Source organism: Condylostylus longicornis, unplaced genomic scaffold (assembly GCF_029603195.1).
Source record: "Condylostylus longicornis isolate FDR11 unplaced genomic scaffold, ASM2960319v2 ptg000066l, whole genome shotgun sequence".
Lineage (NCBI taxonomy): Eukaryota > Metazoa > Arthropoda > Insecta > Diptera > Dolichopodidae > Condylostylus > Condylostylus longicornis.
The window spans coordinates 493,969-516,749 of record NW_026578034.1 but is presented as its reverse complement, the minus strand read 5'-3'; the positions used below and the strand labels follow the sequence as shown (position 1 = coordinate 516,749).

General features: G+C 31.2%; 1 protein-coding gene across 3 annotated transcripts; it reads right to left on the bottom strand.

The window, feature by feature from the left end:
• Nucleotides 1-307: 307 nt before the first annotated feature.
• Nucleotides 308-5,703, bottom strand: LOC129612316 (YTH domain-containing family protein). 3 transcript variants are annotated; one of them, XM_055525862.1, is made up of 10 exons: nt 5,396-5,703; nt 5,315-5,339; nt 4,310-4,402; nt 3,650-3,766; nt 3,415-3,590; nt 3,160-3,360; nt 2,109-3,087; nt 1,311-1,963; nt 1,142-1,250; nt 308-578 (listed from the first exon to the last, which is right to left on the bottom strand). In XM_055525862.1, exons 1-9 carry the CDS (start codon nt 5,417-5,419, stop codon nt 1,191-1,193), a joined length of 2,328 nt encoding a protein of 775 aa, XP_055381837.1. In that variant the 5' UTR covers nt 5,420-5,703; the 3' UTR covers nt 308-578; nt 1,142-1,190. The 3 variants fall into 3 exon arrangements, with proteins under 3 accessions (XP_055381837.1, XP_055381839.1, XP_055381836.1); XM_055525864.1 differs by having other exon boundaries at nt 309-578; nt 1,166-1,250; XM_055525861.1 differs by lacking the exon at nt 308-578 and having other exon boundaries at nt 899-1,250; nt 5,396-5,702.
• Between the last annotated feature and the right edge of the window lie 17,078 nt (nt 5,704-22,781).

Genomic DNA, 22,781 nt, shown 5'->3' with positions numbered 1-22,781 from the left:
GAATACATATAAAAATTAAATGTTTACAATATGTAATTTCAAGTTTGAAATTTCTGCAGAGATATTTACCCATTGGATGCTTTTGTTTAAGTATCTAATAATTTAACTCTTATACTAAATGTTTTTTTAATTCGCCTTTAACCTTTATATGATTTAAGTGGTAAAAAATGGGAGATTCGCAAGGTATTTTCGACTTTTTCTGATTAGAATTTTCCAATTTGATTATAAATTAAAAATAAATATTTATGTATATATGCAACGTCAACATTTATCAATTTGAGTCAATATAAAAAGTTTATAATTTACATGATTGGAACATTATGGCTGGCTGAAATGCCATATATTTTTTTTTAAATACACAATATTTATTTTTAGTACCATTTAAGTTTTGATTTTTTACATTGCATAAGGAAAGAAAATACTTTGCCATTTTAATAATTAACTTGATAATTTTTGGAATAAAATAATTTCTTTTGTGTTGTTTGTTCTTTTTTATATTAAATTAATGAAATATATTTTTAAGTTAGCTATGCATTAGAAAATTCTTTTGCAAAGGTCTCTTGGTTCAGAAGGTTTACCTGTTAAAGAAAAAAATATAAGGTGAGTGCATTATAGATTATTAATGCCAATATTTGTTTATTTAAACAAAGCAAATAGCGTAAAATTTGTTGAACACAAATCTATATCGTTATTTCATATTCTTGTCAAATTCTATAACGCCAATTTAATTTATTAATATTAATTTAGCTTTTTCACTATCTTTATAGTATATTCAATCAAATGTTTTAGTTTCATTACGTATCTTACATTTTTACAATATCAATTTTTCCACTTAGATTTATGATTTTTTCAATTTGACATACATACATGTATTTATTCAATTATTGAAGAAAATTAGTTGGAAAATTTAAAAAATAAAACTTTTATTTTCATATAATCTACTAAAAATCTACTAAATCTTATCACTTTCTACAATTAAGTAAATCAATTTTGCATATATAGCGTCACCAATATTATTGGAAAAAAACGGATTCTCAATATTCTAAAATAATAGCAGGAAACAAAACATAATAGAAATACTGACAGCTTTATTCAAAGCCAATATTGGCATTAATATTGTTCAATATAAATATTTAATCACATGGCTTCTCTACTAAAAATGTACCAGCAAAGAAATTGAAGAAATAAAGTTAGTTTTCTGCTTTTTCGCTTATTTCAACGCTTCTTTGGGTCGATCTCCATGCTCCTTTCTAAAATGAAATAAATTTTGTCAAGTACTATCTCCAAAAAAAATTCTAATATTTAAATACTCTTTTGTAACTATCTCGATCCCTTTCGCGAAAACTGCCACCTAAACCTCGGTTATCAGTACGGTGTGGAAAATTTACCTGCATTCCACGATTATCAACACAATTTAAACTATTCTCGTCATTACGATCATCTCTCCTGTAATTGTTGCGAAAACCACTGTTTCTATAAGCATCTCCAACGTTGTCTCTGTTATTATTAGTAAGAGAAGTACAATTATCTTGGTTGTTTCTACAATTATCAATACCACGACGGTTTTCGTAGTTATTTTGATAACCTCCACGATTATAGTTTCTCCTTTCACGATGATAACTATTTTTATTATCATAAGTCTCGCCACGATTGAAATCTCCTCCACCTGAACGATGCTGTGAACGATTTCCGCTTGCTCCACTGACGTTCGTAGGTATTTCGTGTTTTTTTACAACTTTTTCTTCTTCTTGCCTTTTTCTATAGTGCCAGAAGTCATCAAATAATGAGGTCGTGTGTTTGTATTCGTGAATAATTTTCATTACTAAGATGCCCTTATCATTTGGAACTTCTTGCGTGTCTCTAGAATTTGTAACTGGTTTGTTTTCGTTCGTTTCTATTGTTATCCACTTAAATAGCTGATTTGGCACATCTTTGACATACAACCACTTCACTTTGAATGTGCCTTAAAATTGGTATGATTCAAAACACGTTAGATAAATATATATATCAAACTTAGAAGAATATATGTCAAACTGCTGCTTAGATCAAGCATCAAGCATGTTACCAAAAAAACGCAATGCTTGATGCTTAATGTAAAACAAAATTACCTTTCCATTTTTTTTGGGACCATACGTTTGATACGGAATTATAATCGACAGGAGTCATCATTTGCGCTATGCCACAAAAATGGCCAGAACCGTTAACGGAAAATAATAAATAAAGAAAACCTCGTTCACGTTGTCGTTCTTGAAAAGCATCATCCAAACGGCGATTTCCATGATCAGTAGAGCACCAAATTTCGTATTTAATGCTGCGATAAATATCATCTTCTGAGTATGATTTTATGACAAAAAATCGCGCTAAATTGGCTTTTTTAATATCAAGCTCGCGTGGATTATAATTATTTTGACGATGTTCTTGATGCACATCCATGGCGATTGAAGATGTATTACTTGGGGTAGGCGAACTTGTATTGTGTGGTTCCACTTGCGAACTATTTGAAATCTGATAATTACTTGCAGATGCATCATGGCGGTTATAATGTGCATTTCCAGAGTCTAGTCCTCTGATTTGATGCGTTGTGTTAAAATTTCGTGAATTTGTTTGATAATATGACGAAGACTGATTTTGACTACTGTGATGTGAATGATGCTGTTGCTGTTGATATTGTGGTACCCAAGGTGGTCTAACATTGCTTTCATTAGAAATAGTTTTTGTGCTTGAGTGTTGGTGATTGTTACGTTCAGGCAACTTATTTTGCAATTGGCATGTGGCAGTCCAATTATTATTTGAATTTGGGTTTTCCGGTTCAAAATTTTCTTGTTCACTTTTTTGTTTTTGCATTTCATTTTCGCGGTTATTTCCAGACCCAGCTTTTTCTTCAGTCGAATTTACTTTGTTTTGATTAAATATTGACTGCTCCAAAATGGGAACTGGAATGACTGGAGGTAACGGCGGTGGAACTAAAGTTGGTCCATTTTTCGGAGTGTCCCATGTATTTATATCCATGTTATGTTTTCCTGGTACCATTGGTGGAGGTGGCATACCCGGTCCTTTTTTTTTAAGTGCCGACGAAGCCAAATTGGACTACAATCAAATCATATACATTTATAAAAAAAAAGGACAAGAAATAATTTGCAAAAAACTATTGCGCTTTACCCGTAATGTTGGTTTTGCTGGTTGTGAAGCGATTGAAGCCCATGTCATCTGTTTGGCAGCTATCGTAATTTGATGTTCTGATGCATTAACCTTATTATTTTTGCTATTGTTAGATTGATTTTCACTTGTTCTTGTATTGTTCTTGTTAGTTTTGTCGACATTATCAAGAGACAAAGTTTGTAATCCTCTCTGTATGGTCACCTAAAATTCAATTGATATGTTTTTTATTTGATTCCCCAGATTTGAAATTTTTACTTTAGATGTGTCGATATTTGTACGATGAGCAACATTATTTTTTACAGATCTATATGTATCATCATGATTACTCGTCCTTTTATTAAAATTGTGATTACCACTTATATGATGCTTTGAACTAACAGAATTATCATTTTCGTATTTTCTCGGATAGAAATTAAGAGATGATTGATTAGCTTAAAAAAAATATACTTTAATAAATTCATATTTTAACAAATATTTCAACTAAAATTACCTTCAGCTTGTTGACTATTTCGCCGAGTGTTTTCTCCTTGGCAGTTCTCTATTGCTGAGTGAGTTTCTTTTGAATTGAAAGGAGGGTATTGAAATTGTGTTCCAGCAGCTACTGTTCCTAAATTACATTTTAGATTTTAACAATCATTATACTTCTTTTTCTTTAAATTTTTTATGCAATATTTATTGATTTATACATGCATCAACGGTTTAATCAAAAAATGTGTATTAGAATCTACGTTTTAAGAGCTATTTAGTAATAGTCGCTAAAAAGTATTATATCCAGTTAATGAATCGGAAGTGTAATGTTTTACTTTTTACATTTCAAGTTTAATGTAGCAGTGAATTTAGGGATTTCATTGCAACACTAAACATAAGTATATGCATGTAGTAACCATAAACGTATAATAATCATATATATCAATGTATATATATGCATATCTAGGCTTCACCTATATATTACATTTAAAATTTGATTTAGATATATTAATATTTAAAGGACTTAATATTTGCTTATTCTTCTAAATTAATATATATAGCCGAGTCTGAAATCTATTAATTAATTTGTAAAACCTAAAAAATATAACTAAAATACTCTTCTTGCCAATAATTTTGTCGAGACAAATTACATACTATATTAATAATGTTTTAACAATTTTACCTTGTAAGTTCGCTTCGTTCGGTGATGAAACATCAAAGAAAGCTTCATCTACTTGCTGACTCCAAGGAATGGAACGCTCTTCTACATTTTTACCTGCGTAATTAAAAACAGATATTTTGAAATTATTCTAGTAAGCACTGCTTTTTTTCGTTGACTTTCTGACCCTTAATGTGAGATCAATAATAATTTTACTACTCCAAGAGAAAATTTTTTCCAAACTGTCTTATTAACTAAATTATTTTCGTAAAACATGATCCTTATTTTAACCTAGTTCTTATTCGACATCTTAATTTATACATCATAAACCGGAACATTTTATCTTTAATCATTCCAAAAGTAACTTTAATTAACGCACAAAAATGTCAATTTTACAAGACCGGAATTTTGGTAAAGTCATTATACCAAGATGCAATTTTTCAATATGCTTGTAATATAATTACTGTATACGTATATATGTTTTTAGATATTTAAAAACGCTCAATTTCATTTTATTACTTTCACATTTATAATTACGCACACTTATTGGACATAATTTATATCGTAATAGGATATTACGATATATAATATTACCTATAGATATGTGCATACCTTATACTCTTGTGCCATATATTCTCCAAATCTAGAAATGTTATATACAAAGCAAATACAAATTTCCTAAACATGAATATTTATATACATATGTATGTACCAACATAAAATGTATATGGTAAAATATCCATATTATATACAATATTAAGTGTACAGAAATATATACATATATTCACGTTTTATATATGTATATATTGCCATACCGAAATTAACAAATTAAAATACAGATCCCAATTTATACAAGTAAGTACAAATATGTGGTTTTTCTACTTACATATGTTTATACATAAGAATAGAGTATTTACATATAAAATTTATTAATATTAAGTACCTATACCCTGTTTTATTTTACGGTAGGAATTTCTAATCAAATATTTTTATCAGAATTAATGTACATCTGTATTAAAACTTCTTTACCTTGATTCGCTTGCCCCTTTAATCGCTAAAATTAGTAAGGATGTTCAATTCATTATTTTTTTTGTATTTTAAATTAGTTACCTGCTCTGACAGGCCTGCTGACATTGGCGGAAGCTTTAACTTTAAAGTTAAAATAAATGTATTTAGAACAGTCTGAATTCTGACAATGAAAAAAATTGTTTTAGGACTTAGCGGGTGAACCTATATTCAAAAATCCAATTGAAGCACTAATTTTTCTATGAAATTCTTAATTTATTTTTATAGATTTATATTTTGAGACAAATTTTAAAATTTTCGCTACTCGATTTCACTTTCCGAAAAAAGAAATTAGCAGAAACATACGTATTTCACGCAATGGCGGAACCCTATAAACATTCTGCAAGAAAGTCCAATTATGCATGCATTATTAAAATGGTTCTTTGACTTTTAGTTTGACGTATTATACTGCATAAGTGGCGATTGACCACGAAGATAATTAAATTTTGTAAATTATTTACCTCCTAATTTGTGTTGCCATTGCTAAGATTATTATGCTTAGATAATATGGCACATTTTCAAAATGTGTCATTATTATACATATTAAAATAACCAGTTTTTATTTTATATATTATATTATATAGAAATTAATAGGTATCTTCACGAGATAATAATATCACTTTGTTCGTTTATAAAGCTGTCAATCAGAGAATTAATAAAGCTCCATATCAATAGTTGCTGCACTTTTGATAGAAACGAGATAAAATAACGGATGTCAGATAACTCATTTATTAAAAGGGACTTAGTGGAGAGTCTTGGTTTTGAAATATGTAACTTCAATAAAATAAAACAGCTTATTTTTTTGGTACGTGTGGATACGGAGTTTAATATTCTGCAAAATTTTTCACTTTTTTCATTCACAATATGCTAATTCATTTTTTTCCGACAAGTTTTTTAAATTGTATATTTACGAAAGTAATTTAGAAAATGCCTTATTTCAAACTGAAAATTGTTCACAAGATCATTTTCGATATATTTTAGCATCGTAAATTTCACGTGAGAAGTAAATTCAATAAAGTTGGGTCAAATCAATGGTTTGTATAGCAGCACTTTTCCCTTCAGCAAGTGAAAATATTGCTTTTAAATACAGTCTATGTACACCTACCACACTACTAAAATTATTTTTTTTCATATATGAAACTATTTCTAAGATTGCATATATTTAATATAAACGATTTATGCAGTCTTTGAAATAAAGCAAAAATTAATATAAAGAGGGGTTAACATAATGCTCAATTTTAAGGATTAATTGCGTGAGTTAAGCTAGCTTTTGGCGTTTATAGAAATTTGAAAAAGCTTCCCGTTTCGGAAATATAAGACGTCAAAAATTAAAATTTTACAAATTTCAAGAGGCCATAACTTGAGACTACAGCATTCTTTAGTCCATATATAAATTTCGTACGAGAAGGCTGTGTTGCTGAACGGTAAAATAATTTATTTGCTGTTTAAAATTTAATCCTTATTTTAGTGAATAATTTTTTGTGTTATTAAATAGAAGGAAGATTTATAATATATATAAATAAATTCTACGACAAAAGGAGAAATGCTATACCTACATTTACTTTGAAAAAGAACGAAGTCATTAGGGATAAATGGATACAAGCATTAAGAAAAACGATTTGACACCAACGAAGTATATTTAATTTTTTTATGTTGCCTGTAGCAAATATAATTTAATCAATTATCTACTAAAGTTAAGATTTGAACAATTTAAATAACCATGTAGTTTAATCTCTAATAAAAGAAAATTAAAAAAATTTGTGAATTTAGTTGAATACATAGGTACATTTATGCATAAAATTATTTGCTTCTCTCATGAAATATAACTAGTTTTAAGAAAAATGGGGTACGAATTTTATTTTTTTATGTAAATATGTTATGTAGTTTTTTTTTAAAACAATTTTTTCAAGAGTAACTAGTTTGTAAGAACAAGAAATTTATATTTGTTTATATTTAAAGAAATAATTTTGTTAATATTTAAACGAAATAAAATGATTTCTGCATATATTTTGTATTTAATTGTTTTTTATTTTTCAAACATCCCAAATCACCATGAACATTTCTAATTTATTCGAAAATATCTAATATAAAATATATTTCTTAACAAAAAGTACGATGATCAATTATCAATACTCCGTATGAATATATTAGTAAATTATGTGTTGTCAAGTCTTATATAAAGATGGATGTGTAAAAACCAAGCATAAAAAAAACAAAACTATGGAATGAGAATAGAAAGAAAATACCAAAAGAGCATGAGAACAACATTACTAAATGGTATCTATATTACCATTTAGTAATAATACCCATTTATTACCATTTATTAATAATTAAAATATAGGCTAAATAATATAGTTTTAGTATTGAGAGGTGTATACCAATATTTTTTTTTTGTTTGATAACAAAAAATTTGAATGAATTTCAAAATTACACGATTATTATGAATTTCTACTATTATGTATTGCTTTCGTTCAATTTTCGTTCGAAATTTGGTAATGTCTGCTATTTATATTGAATTGAAAAAATGTTGTTTAATAATCAAGGGAATCACACATTTATCTCCAAAATTAAAACAACCTGAGTCACTTTCTGAAATTTCAAAACCACAGTTTATTATAAGCTTATGTAGGTAAAAAATATAAAAACTTATACATAACTGCTTATTTTTTGAAAAATTTCACTAATTTAAAATTACAAATATAAAGTTTGAGTTTTCTATTAAAAATATAAAATTTCGGAATGTACAATCATTTAAGTATATTATTAAATAAATTTTTACTTTCTTTTATATTCAATTAAGTTTTGAAAAAGTTCGTTTATTGATAATTACTTTTTTAGAACCGTTTATTCTTTAGTTTCACTCACGCCAAAACGTGAATTTTTGGTTGTTGAAACCAAAAAATCAAGTTAAACGTTTGAAATCAATTTGATCATAACTACTTATAAATATAATTAATTAAATTACCTTGTTGTTGAGTTTATAAAACAAAGCGCTGAAAGTTTAGTTCTAGGCTTTAGTTCCATAATTAATCCTGCATGCAACATAATAAGGGAGTGATTTATGATGCACATTGTGCAATTCTAATTACATTTTGTTCTTAGTCTTAAAAGAGGTGGAACGATGAGAAAGGAGGGGGAGGGGAGCACTTTTTAGAAACTGCTTGGAGCGACGAAAAACTAGGACTGTGCCTGTGCATACGCATATTTTTCTTTAGAAATTACTTTATTTCTATACGTCGTTTTCATTGCAGCTTGGGTACCTGACTTAAAATCAGCTCGAAACTCAAGCTGTTTTTTTATATGTCAGCTTAAAGACCCGAAAACGACGTTCAGCTATTAAATTTTAAATTATTATTAACATTTCTGGTCAAGTAAGCAAAATTTTTTATTGACTTGAGTAAACCTTTCTTCAAGATACACATAAAATAAACATAAACACAAAATATGCTTCAAGTATGTACGCTTGAAGCAATAGTATAAAGAGGCTATGTACATATTACTACATCATACTGTGTATCTACTGCATTAGAAATACTAAAGTATTTTGAAAAAACAATGAAGCCAAATTTTTTCTAGTTGCCTCTTTCTTTGTTCCAAGCATTGTCAAAATCGTCATTTCATTTGAAATATCTGTAAAAAAAATCAAATTTAAACAGAACTCACTAATTTTTTTCTCTATGAATAAATTTTTTTTCATAAATTGAAATTAAATATACCTTTTTTATATCACCATACCTTATGGTGCCTAAATGCGAACATATTTTTTTTTTAAATTTTGTGCGGCTTTGGGTGTTACTTGCAATCCACCTTTTTTTGATAGCAAAACATTTTTGATGTGATACATTGTTACAGTGACATCTCATTAAATTTTTGAATTTCGGACGCAAAATGACACAAAAACTGTGCTCTGCTTTCTCCATTCAACGACATCACACCGTCTTCACATTGTTGACGAAATCTTTACATTATAAAGGGAAATATTAACAACACAATTCACATTAAAAAAAAATTATTTATTACATACAAATTATATAAAGCATCTAACATAACATATTTACGTTACATATTTATGTTACATGAATTTTACCTTAAAATTTATTTTTATATTTTAAATCAAAAAGTCATGAACATAAATAGCATGTTTAAATCAAAAAGTCATGAACATGTGCAGCACTATTTTGCTTGCCACTTCCGCTATTCTCAAAATATCCCAATTTTTATAAAGAAAAAAATGAGTATGCAAGTTAAGAAATTATAGTTCAATTTCTTGTAAAAAAATATTTTCGTGGACTAATGTCCGTTTTATTGAGTTAATGTACTTAATTATAATGACAAAACTTAACTGAACTTAATTACTATTTTTGAACATATTTATAGTAAATAATTGATTATTAAGCAAAATATTACAATTATAAAGTTAAAGCTAAATTATAAAGTTAAAAATGCTTGTTAGGCATTTATTGTAGGAATTATAAAAAAAGAGTTTTCACAGGTAAATTGCTAAACAATATTCTCATGAAAATTATGCTGACCTCAGCGTCTGATGTTATGCACGTGTATCATAGTGTCTTAACTCTTCCCTCCTTTAAGATCCGCGTCCACGTGGATCAGAAGCTCAATTTTACTGGTTGGAGCTTTGATTCCAGTTCTCCTAGTTCTGACGTTTTTAAAGAGATGTTAATTTTTTCCGGTTTTGGTATTTGTAGATAGCTGCTGCTAGTAAAATGGCGATGATAATTAAGGTGAATGCGGCATTAAATGTTATGCTAACTGCTGAAGTTGTAGTGAACTCGCTCAGTTGTTTGACGTTGCCCAAGTGCAAATTATGCTGATAATCTAGGTTGAGTTTCATTTTTCCTGAGGAATGGTTGTCACTCATTATAGGTGGCAAAATGATTTGAGACGATTGAAATTCTTTGTTGGTATAGGTCTCGTTTTTAATTTGAATTGTTTCATTGTAAAATTCTATGACGAAGTTACCGTTTAGGTTTTTTGTTTTGTTGTTAGCTTTGACTGCTCCATTGAAATTATTGAGAAATATCGTATTTTCATTGACTACTTCGACTGATTCCCTTCTGTTGAACTCGTACTCGCAAGTATTGTTGCTGTTTCTCAGAATTTAGGTGATGCAGTGGTCATCATGTAATTCTTCTATTTGATCCATTTTGCAGATAAAGGTGTTTTTATACTTATTACACTCGCTGCTAATGCCAAAAATTTGTTTGAGGTTTGTTAGTAGACTTTTGTAGGTTAGATGCAACTGCTTATTATTTTTAGTGGTGGCTCTGATTTTAATATAGTTATATTCGACACCGCTGGTTTTGGGTAGTGATAATATGTAGAGTCATGTTTTTGACTACTACTGTTGGTGCAGCGTACTCAATTGCATCAATAACATTGAAATACGGTAATGTTTGCATTTCAGAAATCGGTTGGTTGATTTCCTCTTTATTTAATAAGTTGGTGTTCACTATTTTCTCTTTGGCTAATATTGGACTGCTCTTACGATTTCTTTTATTTCTTCCTTTATCGTATTAATTTGGTTGAAAAACGTTTGGTAATTAGCTTCTTTTGAATTTTCATCGAACCTTTGAATAATTCTATTATATTGCATCAGAATATGCTTTGTTGTATTTGTTAGGACTTGATTTATATGATATTGCTCATTATTGTTCCGGATCAATTTGTTATGGCTTCTAAGTATTTCATCCCAATCGGTTGCATCAGGGTTACCTGCTAACCATTTCCAGGCGCTGCCAATCCAATTTATCGATCGTTTTCTTATAGCGGAGTGTTCCGTCAGCTCTTTGATCAAATCTTCGGCTTGTTGAATTTGGAAGGTGAGTTGCGTTTTGGTGAACTTGCTGGAATTTAACTGGTTTGCTTCTACTTTTGATCTTTGTAGCACGTCCTCGTAATTGGTGAGGTCGATCCTGTGAACTAATTTTAAATTTCCATTTAATATTCGTCCAACGCCTTCTTTTATAGTCATGATAGGAGACTTGAACTCATATATTTGTAAAGCTGTTGAAACCCTAAATAATAGGCTGAAAAGAAAAAAATGTTTTGTTAGTTGGGAGAATTCTTTATGTGTGCTTTGTGAATTCTTCTTCCGCTTTCGGTTGTGACTGTAACATTGTTATTCCTAGCTATTATTTCCTTTTTATAAAGAGGTTTGTTCTTGCTCTTTATTTGTTTATCGGCAACGAAGATAGCTTTTCCAGGCTCATATGATTTAGGTTGTTTCCTTTTATTCTTTTCTCTATTTATTTTATCTTTTTGGATTTTACGAATTCTTTCAGCAAGATCTTCATGAACCTTGTCTTGAAAGTTGGTTAGATTTTGGTAATTGATTCGTTGCGTTCTTCCATAAAAAATGTCTGATGGTTTCTTTCCAGTAACGGAGTGAATGCTGTTGTTGTAGCGATCGACGGCAATGTAAATTATTTCTTTAAATGGTAAATTCCGATGTTCCTGTTGTAGGCATCTGGATATTTCCTCTATTGTTGAGTGGACTCGCTCTACAGCACCATTTGCTTCGCTTCTTTGTGTTGGAGTGAAGTATACCTCGATTCCCAATGTCTTCAAATAATCGACTATAACAGGGCTTGAAAAGCTAGGTTCTCTATCCATTACTATCATTCGAGGTACTATGTAGTAATGTACAATTTTCACCAATTTTTGTCGTAAGTGCAAGGCTGATCTGTTTCTTATTTTGGAGAATTTTGCAAATTTGCTGAATTTATCGATACAAGTGATGAATTTTTCCTTATTTATTTGTATCAGATTTATGTGAAAGATTTTAGATGGATAGGTGGGTACAGGTGTTTCTGATAACCATGGATTGTTGGGATGGCGGTCATATTTACTGGTGTTACATGTTTCACATTCGGATGTGTATTTCTTAATGAGGCTAGCCATTTGCGGAAAGTAGTATTTCTCCATTATTTGTTCCTTATTTTCCTTCCAGTTCCTGTGTGCTCGTTTATGTTCATGGCTGATGATTTGGTACTTATTCTCCTCATTGTTGATATCCTGCACGATTCGTTGTGTTAGGCGAATTTTGCATCCTTGCAGATGGTTCTTATATAAGTCCTGCAGCAACTGAATTCGATTTTCAGGTATTTTAATGCCATTGACGATTGAAGGTGATAATGTTCTCTTTAATGCTTCTAATAGACTCGTATTGCTGATATCTTGAAGACCATTATAATGGCGGTGGTAATTTGGATGAGGATTTTCGTAGGCAGAAAATCTTCTGCGCTGTGCACTGTTACTGTAGTTTCTGTGTTGTTGAGTTCTTGTTTTAGTCTTGAAAGTGCATCGGCAACCTTGTTAGTGACCCCCGGCTTGTATATTAACTCGTAGTTGTATTCCTCTATTCGTGATTTCCATCTCTTAAGCTTGGCGTTGTTGTTTCTGTTGCCTAGGCTGAACGTTAAAGGTTGGTGGTCTGTTAAAATCTTTACCTTTTTTGCTCCATAGAGGTAACACCTGAACTTGTCTAGAGCCCAGACTATTGCTAATAGTTCTCGTTCGTTGGTTGCGTATGCTTCTTCTGTCTTCTTGAGTGCTCGTGACGCATATGATATTGGACGATCTTTGCCTATGTCGCCCTGCGACAGCACTGCACCGAGTGCTATATTCGAAGCGTCGGTCGTTAGGATAAAAGGTTGTTCAAAATCGGGGAATACTAATAACTCTGTTGATGATAAGGCCTGTTTCAACTCCTTGAATGCTCTGAGTTCTTCTTCGTTGAATGTGATGGCTATTTTCCTTGATTGATTAGTCTTTACTTGGGCATTTTTACCTCGGGTAAGGTTGGTAAGTGGTTTAGCTAATTGTGAGAAATCCCTGATAAACCTTCTGTAATATGATGCTAACCCCAGGAAACCTTTTAACTCCTTCAAATTTTCTGGAATCTTCATTTTTTGCATTGCTGCGATTTTTTCAGGATCTGTTTTTATGCCTTCACTTGTGATGATGAAGCTTAAAAATTTCGTTTCTGCCCTCATAAATTCGGTTTTATCTAAATTCACTTTCAAATTGGCCTTCTCTAGAGTATCGAAAATTTTCTCAACGTTTCTCAGATGTTCGTCCTCAGTCTTTCCTCCGAATATTATTACATCATCGATGTAAACGTAGCATATTTTCCCAATATATTCTTTTAAACGTCATCGATCATTCTCTGGAAAATCGAGGGTGCATTTTTGAGCCCAAAAGGTAGGCGCAAAAATTCAAATTTACCATTCAATGTGGAGAAGGCGGTTTTCATTATATCTTCGTCCTTCATCTTGATCTGGTGGAAGCCGGAAGTTAGGTGGTATTAGAGGAAGGTAGTATTTAGAGCTCCCTAAACTCGCTATTGTTTGAGTAATATCCGGTATTGGATATGCGTCGGATATGGTAACAGCGTTGCGTCTTTTGAAATCTACGACCATTCTGTACTTTCTTGTTCCTGTGGAGTCCTTTTTCTTTTCGACGACCCAAATTGGTGCGTTGCATGGACTTTTTGAAGGCCTGATGATTCCATTCTCTAAAAGACTCTGGATTTGGTTGTTCACCTCGTTCCTCATGTTTACTGGGTATGGGTAAATTTTTGAATAGATTGGTTCGCTAGTCGAGGTTTTAATTTTTGCTCGAACTTGAATGTCGATAGTTTCTTGATCGTTGAGAGGACCGAAGAGTTTCTGGTACTTGCTAAGAAGGCTGATGACCTTGTTCCTGAATTCTTGGTTTAGATGATCCATCTTTGTTTCAATATTGTTGACTTGGATCGATTTCTTGCCTCTTAGCGGTATCGTGATGTTCGGCGATATTTTCAGCGTGTTTTCTTTGCGATCGATGATTGCCTCCAGTTGTTTCAAAGTATCGTCGCCGATGATCCCATCGAATGACTTTAGTCCTGGTAGTAGGAAGAAGTCTAATTTTGTGTTGTTGCCGTACGGTTTGAAAAGTCTCGCACTGACTTTTTGTGTAATAGTAATATCTCCTCCAGCTGATCGTATTGTAAATGGGCGTACTGTCGGCCTTGGTCTCTTGGCGTGTTCTGGCTTTATGAAGTTTTTGTTTGCCCCAGTGTCTACAAGAAACTTGAGCATTTTGTTGTCGGCTGTGTTGTATACTATGTATGCAATGTTCGAGAGGCTGGGAGTATAAAATTTAATTCGTCTTCTTCTTCGCATTCCGATCCCTCTGATTCGTGCTCGTAATTTGCTCTTAATTGTTCTTCTTATTGTGCTGCGTCTTCAGAAGTTTCCAAGTTATAAAATCTCTGCTGCTTACGATTCATGTAGCTTGTGTCGCTTGGTCGTTTGAAATTTTGACTGGGCCGGTTTGAATATTCCACCTGTTTGGTTTGTATCGAGTGATCCACTTCCATCGGGACAGGCGGCTTCGGTTGGCTTGGTCTGGCTGGTGCCTCTTCGTTCGTTCCCCTGAATGCGTATCTATTACCGTTGTATGGCTTCTGGTAGTAAGTGCTTATTGGCTGTGGTTGGTTAAATGACGGTTTTTTCCTTGAAAGAGCATTGATTGGAGCTACCACTCTATTGGTTGAGCCCTTACTGTGTATTGGTATGCTACATACGCTGGCATTCTGGATTTCGAGGCAAGAAGAATACGCCTCTGGTAAGGATTGAGGTCGCTGAATGATGAGCATTCTTGATAGATCTCCGTTTAGCCCTCTTATGAACACATCTAGGGCAGTGTTCCGATATGTTTCGCTTAGTGCTTGTAATGTGTCGATAGTATAATTTTCGGTTTTAATTTTATTGATTATCAGCGACAGATGATGATTGACGTTGGCGTAGAATTCGTCAATTGTGAGGTTCTTCTGAGTTAGATTGGATAGTTGGTGTACCAATGTCCTGACATCTCGTTTACCAGCATAATGAAGGGACAAACATGCCTTTATTTCATCCCAGCTGTTGTCAAAAATATTGTGCGATATTAGAGCACCATTCGCATTGCCTCGAATTTTCTGGCGAATGTTCTGTAGTATTGCTCTATATATGGGTTTGTGCTTTACGATTGCGTAATCTGCCAGTATGCTCTCGACGCTATGAACCCATGATACGTACTGTGTCGAGTTTCCATCGAACACTTGCAGCTCCTTTACTGCATCTGGCAATTTACAAATGTCTTTTAGGTTCTGCTCTGTCTTTGGCCCTACTGGTCCTGACGAGGAGGGTTGTTGCGTTGGTTTTCTTGAATTTTCTAATGATTCTATTTTAATTTGCAATGCTTTGATCATGTTGAGTTGAGCGTTAATAGCCCCAGTCATCTCTCTCATTGCATTTTGTATTTCTTCGATTTTTTCCTCCATATTTAATATTATTATATTTTTTTTTATTTTTGTAAATAATGATTCGTTACTTTTTAGCTTAAAAAATGTTTGTCACTCGTAAAGGTTTAATGAAGAATTCTTATTCTTGTGTTTTGTTGTACTCACGTTAGGAGTAGAATGCTTCGCATTGGTTTCCGTTGGATACGTCGTAGTGGTCCTTTTTAGCTTAGAGCGTTGATAATTGCGGTAAGCCTACTGCGGTACGATTGGTATTACTTTTATATGGTCTGTAACTAACTCGTTATGTTCCCACGGTGATAACGTTCTGTAGTTCCAGGTCCCTGCTACTCGGGCGCCAGTTAAGAAATTGTAGTTCAATTTCTTGTAAAAAAATATTTTCGTGGACTAATGTCCGTTTTATTGAGGTAATGTATTTAATTATAATGACAAAACTTAACTGAACTTAATTACTATTTTTGAACATATTTATAGTAAATAATTGATTATTAAGCAAAATATTACAATTATAAAGTTAAAGCTAAATTATAAAGTTAAAAATGCTTGTTAGGCATTTATTGTAGGAATTATAAAAATAGAGTTTTCACAGGTAAATTGCTAAACAATATTCTCATGAAAATTATGCTGACCTCAGCGTCTGATGTTATGCGCGTGTATCATAGTGTCTTTACTTGCATATTAATTCATACTTTATGAAATATAATTATTACCAATACGTGAGTACTTATGTATATTCATAGGAAATATGTATGTATGTGTTTTAAATTTATAGAGACAAGATTGAAATAAAAATAAAAAATTCATAAATTATGATTTATTCCATTTATTAAAAATTATTAATTAAAAATTTAAATATTTTTTTAATATTATTTGTCTTTACGGTTTTTATGAAGATTTTAGGGTTTTGATTATATAAAATATGTAGGCATTTTTTATATTGGAAAAAATGAGTAATGTACACATATACTAATGCGAGTTAGTCGAGTTCAGCTTGTTACATTGCGTTATAATGTAGCAACATTTCAAGTTCAGTTGTAATTTTTTAATTTGGAAAAATATTTGATTTATTTTATTATCGACATTTCGTACAACATTTAAAATTTTCACAGAAACTAATGAAATATCATCAACTTGTTTGTTTAAGCTCAAGTTGATTGTCAACTTGATTGTTTCTTCTTCAGCAACAAGAGCTTGCAATTAAATTTAAGAGCGAAAGTAAAAAACTTACAATAAATAAAAATTATAGGATTATTTTAATTTTTTACGATTTTTAAAAGCAGTTACTTACACCGCTTGCTGAAAGTAGCATATTTCTTTATAAAAGAACTTCATATTGAACATAACTTGAACATAAAATATTGTCCAGGCCTAAATAAAAATTTGCTTTGTTTACCCTTGTTATCTTAAGCAGTAAAGATTTTCAATATTAATATAGGACATAAATTTCTAGAGAAGAAAGATACATATGTACATAAAACGAAGTCAGTAGCAGAGTATAGTGCAAAATAGAAGATAGACCTACATCGAAAGATCTCAAAAAAAAAAACTTTTATATACCGGTTCAATGGTTTACTTTGATTTTTTTTAATTTTTAGTCTATTATGCAAAAATTTTACTGAAATTAAAAAAATTAAAAATATGCTGGTCCAGTAAAACAATTTTTTCCTGCGCAGTAAGAGAAATTAGTGTTACTATTCTGGAGTTTAATGCAGTAAATTATTTTACTATACTAATATATAGCAATATTTTATAATATTTTAGTCCTTCAATTTTACAAATATTCAAAAAAATATTTAATACAAATTTTGAAAGTCGTTACATGTGTGTATAACAAATATCTGCAGAAACTGAATTTTATTAATTTTACTAATAACGTACACCCAAGGAATTCTTCAACACCGAAAATTTTTCTATTATCTAATTTCTGCTCTTCTTTTAACATTTTTGAAACAGTTATAAAAAAATTGAAGCACAAAAATTGAAGCATCTCTGCCTCTCTAGAAATTTCTTTAAACGCAAAAAACTAACGGTAAATCCCATAACATTAAAAAATATAATTATTTTCCTTAACTCAGGCTATTGACGCTTAAAATCGAGCATTATGTTAACTCCTCTTTAAATTAATTTTTGTTTTATTGCAAAGGCTGCACAAATCGTTCATATTTCCTAAAAATTGTTATTTCCTATAGAATATTGCAATCCTAGAAATAGTTTCGTATATGAATGAAAATGATAATAGTGTGGAAAGTATACATAGACTGTATTTAAAAGCAGTATTTTCACTTGTTGAAGGGAAAAGTGCTACAATACAAACCATTGGTTTGATCCAACTTTATTTATTTTTACAGTTTAAATATACCGGAAGTGCCAAATTTTGTGAAAATAACTTCTTAAAATTTGTATTCAATTCTATGAACTGTTAGCCGGTGGTCGCATTAATGAATCAGAAGATGATGCCGTGTAAAAAAGTATTTATTTCTCTATTTTTTTAAATCAATATTTCTTTATTAAAATTCAAATTTACGTTATATCTCAACTTAAACATTGTTATAACAATCAAATGTATTTTAATTTTCCGTTTTTTCCCAATGTATCATGCGTGAATTGTTATTGAAAATAATTTTAGCTTTGCCCAAAATATTATCAATATTGATATTAGCAATAAAGTAAGCATTTATTATAGCTATTAAATTTTTTCTTAAAAATTAATTTTGTTTTTCCAAAAACTCAAAAATTTCGAAAAAAAAAACAGTTAAGTTGACTTAGAATACTATATTATTAAGTTGATTATGACGAAAATCTTTAAATTATAAAATTATAACTTAATTATTTTTGCAGAATAAACTTTGGTAATAAAGTTATGCAAAATTGAAAATAATGAAGTAAGAATTATAACAATTGAATTTACGCCAAACTTAATTTCATAATTAACATAGTTTTACTTGGGATTATCAACATATAGTATAGTTATGGTAATGCCATAATGTGTCAGGCCGTTAAGTTCAGAGAGCAAATCAAAAATAAATTCCAAATTTATATAGAGCTTAAGTGGAAGGATTATCGAAAATTATTTGCACGAACGAAATTGATCAATATTTTTAGCTCTGCTGAAAAAAGAAATTAAAAAAAAACTATCAAAAAAATATCATAATCTACCCACTGCCTTGATAAGTATAAAGCCTCCGCGTATAGAGAGCAGCTCTAATTTTCCTTTTATGGTTTTTAAAAAAAAATATCATCATCCTTTTATGTGTAAATTCATTTACATCTAAAAAATACCCAAAAATATTTTCATATAAATAAATTTTGGAATTTTATTTTGATTTTGTTCCCTTCCAGCCTGAAGTAGGAAGGCTTGTGGTAAGAGTCCACTAAAATCCAGTACAAGTCCAGAACCATCTAGACGGCTGTCTGGTTTCCGACTGATCCCTGAGGGACGGCAGAAAATGGGCGTGCTGCCTCGCACGAGGTATTTATTGCCAAAGGCTAGGAGAAGTAAACACCGAAATAAAACTAAATCAATGCAATGAACAAAACAAAAGGATTTCATACCTCAGGTGGTAATCCAGTAAATCTGGAAAATCCACACTCTTCGGAGGCTGGTCTCACGGATTTTTGGGGAGACCACTTATTGCATCAAACTACTACTACTACTACTTTTTAAAAAAAACCTTGGGTCATGCGGATATTTTCTTTCAAAAGCAAAGAAAATATGCCCAAAGTCGACAAACAGAAAAATACCAATATGGGTGCAGTTAATGAAATAAAAGATTAGAAAACTGATAGCTGCCACTTAAATATAAGAATAAGTGATATAGAAGCGCTTTGTAAAGAATTAAAAAATGAAATCCAGTATCCCAGAGAGGAAAATAATAAGCTGAATTTGGAATCAAGCAATGAAAATACAATTAAAGAAATAAATACGGAAAAAAATTGCGATAAACAAAGCTGAATACTGCACTGACTAGGAGGATGTGGCTCGAGAAATCGATTGGATTTTCAAGAGGAAGAGCAAAAAAACAAAGAGCAGATATGTCACCTGAAATAGTTCTTCGGAACAAGTAGAGCAAAATAGAAAAATCTGTGCAGATAAATGCACTACAAGAAAAATCAAACACTACAAAAAAGATCAAACCCCCTCCTGTTATATTAAACAATGTGGAGGAATATCCAAAAATAAAGAAAATGCTAAAAGCCGAAATAAACTTTAGGGTCAACATGATGAATAATAATCAACTTAAAATCAATGTTGATCAAGAACAAGATTACGGATAATTAACGCAAAAAATAAATGAATCTAAAGTCGAGTGGCATACCTACGAAAATAAAATGACAAGACCCATCAAGGTTATGGCTAGAGGCTTGCAACCTTCGTGCCAATCTGAAGATATTAAAAATGAGCTAAAAGAAAAGGGCTTTAAAGTTATTGAAGTCGTTAATAAAATTAGAAAACAGAATAAAGAGAACAAGATCACTATGATCCGACTTCCTCTCTTCATGTTAATCTTTGAAAATTCGGAAGACATAAATAAAATTTACAAAATTGTTATATTGCAGCACATGAAGATTAAAATTGAGTCACTAAGTAGAAATAATTCGGTTCCGCAGTGCGGAAGGTGTCAGAGATAATATGGGCACACACAGAGGTTTTGTCAGCATCTGGCTCAATGTGTCAAGTGTGCTGGTCCCCACTTGACGATAAATTATACTAAGCAAAAAATCGAAGCTCCAAATTGTGCAAATTGCTGCGAGGGACATTTTGCGAATTACAGGGGTTGTACAGTCGCAAAGGAATTACAAAAAAGGAAAAATAACCTTACAAAACAGAAACAAATAAAAATAATATGAAAAAAAAACTCCCAAACCTCCAAAAATCCCAAAAACAACTACATTGAGTAAGAGAATGCAGGGAATACAATATGCCCAAGTGGCGAGAGATGAAACATATACCAAAGAACAAAGAGATTTGCCACCTCAAAAACTTGCTGAAAGCAGTATAAATATAATGCAAATGATGCAAAATATGATAAAAACTATGAACGAAATCTCATTGAGATTGAACAGATTAAAAGACAAGCATGATAATGTTTAAAGTGATGGAAGGCAAATGGCGTTCTTAATAAGAACGTATATTAGAAATATTCTTAAGGAATAGAGTCTTATAAACAAAATGTTGATGTTGGTGTACTTTACTGTCCTCCGGGACGGGTTATAAAGAGTGGTTCATTCAAAGATTTCCTGAATCTCCTTAAAGAAAGGTTTATTCTGGGTGGTGACTATAATGCAAAACATATTGATTGGGATCCTAGATTGACCTGAACAAGAGATAGAGAACTAAGAAGAACTATTAAAAAGATTTGTTGTTACTGCCAATTCACTAGTAGACCAACATATTGGCCAAGTGATAGATATAAGGTACCAGATCTGCTAGACTTCATTTTTTTTAAGAAAATCTCGCCAAATTTCATTAGTTTAGAAGATAACTATGATTTGGATTCGGGTCATTCTGCAGTTATATAAAACCTAGCTGAGACAGTTACGAAGAAACAAAATAAGCCCATGTTGATTAATAAATCCACTGACTGGACTAGTTTTAAAGAAGAGATAGAAAATAAAGTAAACTTAAGAATTAAAGTACAAACCCAAGGTGATTTGGATTCTGAGGTAGAGAATTTTAATAAAATCATGCAAAGCTCTGCCTGGAATAATACAAAACAATACGAGTATAAATCCGTGGGTATGACTTACCCAAGAGAAATACTGAATATGACAAGCGAAAAGACAAGAGCTAGACGCAGATGGCAAAACTCACAAGATCCGGCAGATAAAACTGCACTCAATCGACTCACTCAGAATCTAAAAAGAAAAATGAGAAAAATAAAAGAAGATTAATTTGATAATTACATTAAAAATTTGTCAGCCGAACAAGAAAGTAATCATTCCTTATCGAGGGCTGCAAAAAAAATTAATAGGACAATTTTACATGTCCCCCTATTAGGGGAACGGATGGCAAATGGGCAATAGGAAATAAGGATAGGAAATAAGGCTGAAATATTTGCACATCATCTTGAACAAATTTTTAGGCCAAATGACATACACTTAAACACAAATACTGCAATGGGAAACGTGAGAGCGGAAAACGTTATCGCTCCATCTGCACAAAGAGAAATAGTGGAAGAAATAAAAAGCTTAAAGTCAACGAAAGCACCAGGTTATGATTTAATTACCTCTAAGATACTAAAGCAATTACCGAAAAAGGGTATAACAATAATGACTTTTTTAATGAATTCTGCATTAAGCTTAAAATATGTGCCTAATACTTGGAAGGTGGCAGAAGTTATAGTGATACCAAAACCTGGTAACTTTTAAATGAGACCAAGTCTTATAGAACAATTTCTCTGTTACCGATTTTGTCGAAACTTTTTGAAAAGTTACTACTACGAAGAATGGGACCTATAATTGAGGAGAGGTCATTAATTCCGAACCACCAATTTGACAAGGTTTGGCACGAATTATTGATATACAAGTTAGGAAAAATATTACCAAAGCAATATGTAGATATTCTCTCTTCTTATTTAACCGACAGATTATTTAGAGTCAAACAGGAGGGGGGCTATTCCGCACTTGGACAAATAAGAGCAGGTGTGCCTCAGGGCAATATTTTGGGTCCAATACTATATCTACTCTTTACAAGAGACGTGCCTCAAATAGTAAACACAATTGTGGTTACATATGCTGCCGATTAACTGCAATTATGGCAGTAGATTCAAAAAATTGGCGATGTCACAAGAAAGTTGCAGCAGACAAGCAATAGTCTGCTTGTCTGAATTAAGAGAAGGAAAGAGAAGGAAATTAAAAAAAAATATTTTTTAAAATTTATAGAATTCTTCATGGCCATTTTAAAAGGGTACTGAGTTAAATTAGGAAAAAAAATCAAACTAAATTGAAAAATTTTCATTGGGTAAATTAACCAGACTCCTAATAAAATATTTTTCAACACTTAGTGACTAAAATTAAGGTTTGAGAAATTGGCCAAAATTCTGTAAAAAAAATTTCAAAGTTTCAAAAGATTTTGAACGAAATTACCTGGTTAGAAAAAACTGAAAAAATTAAAAAAGGGCAAAA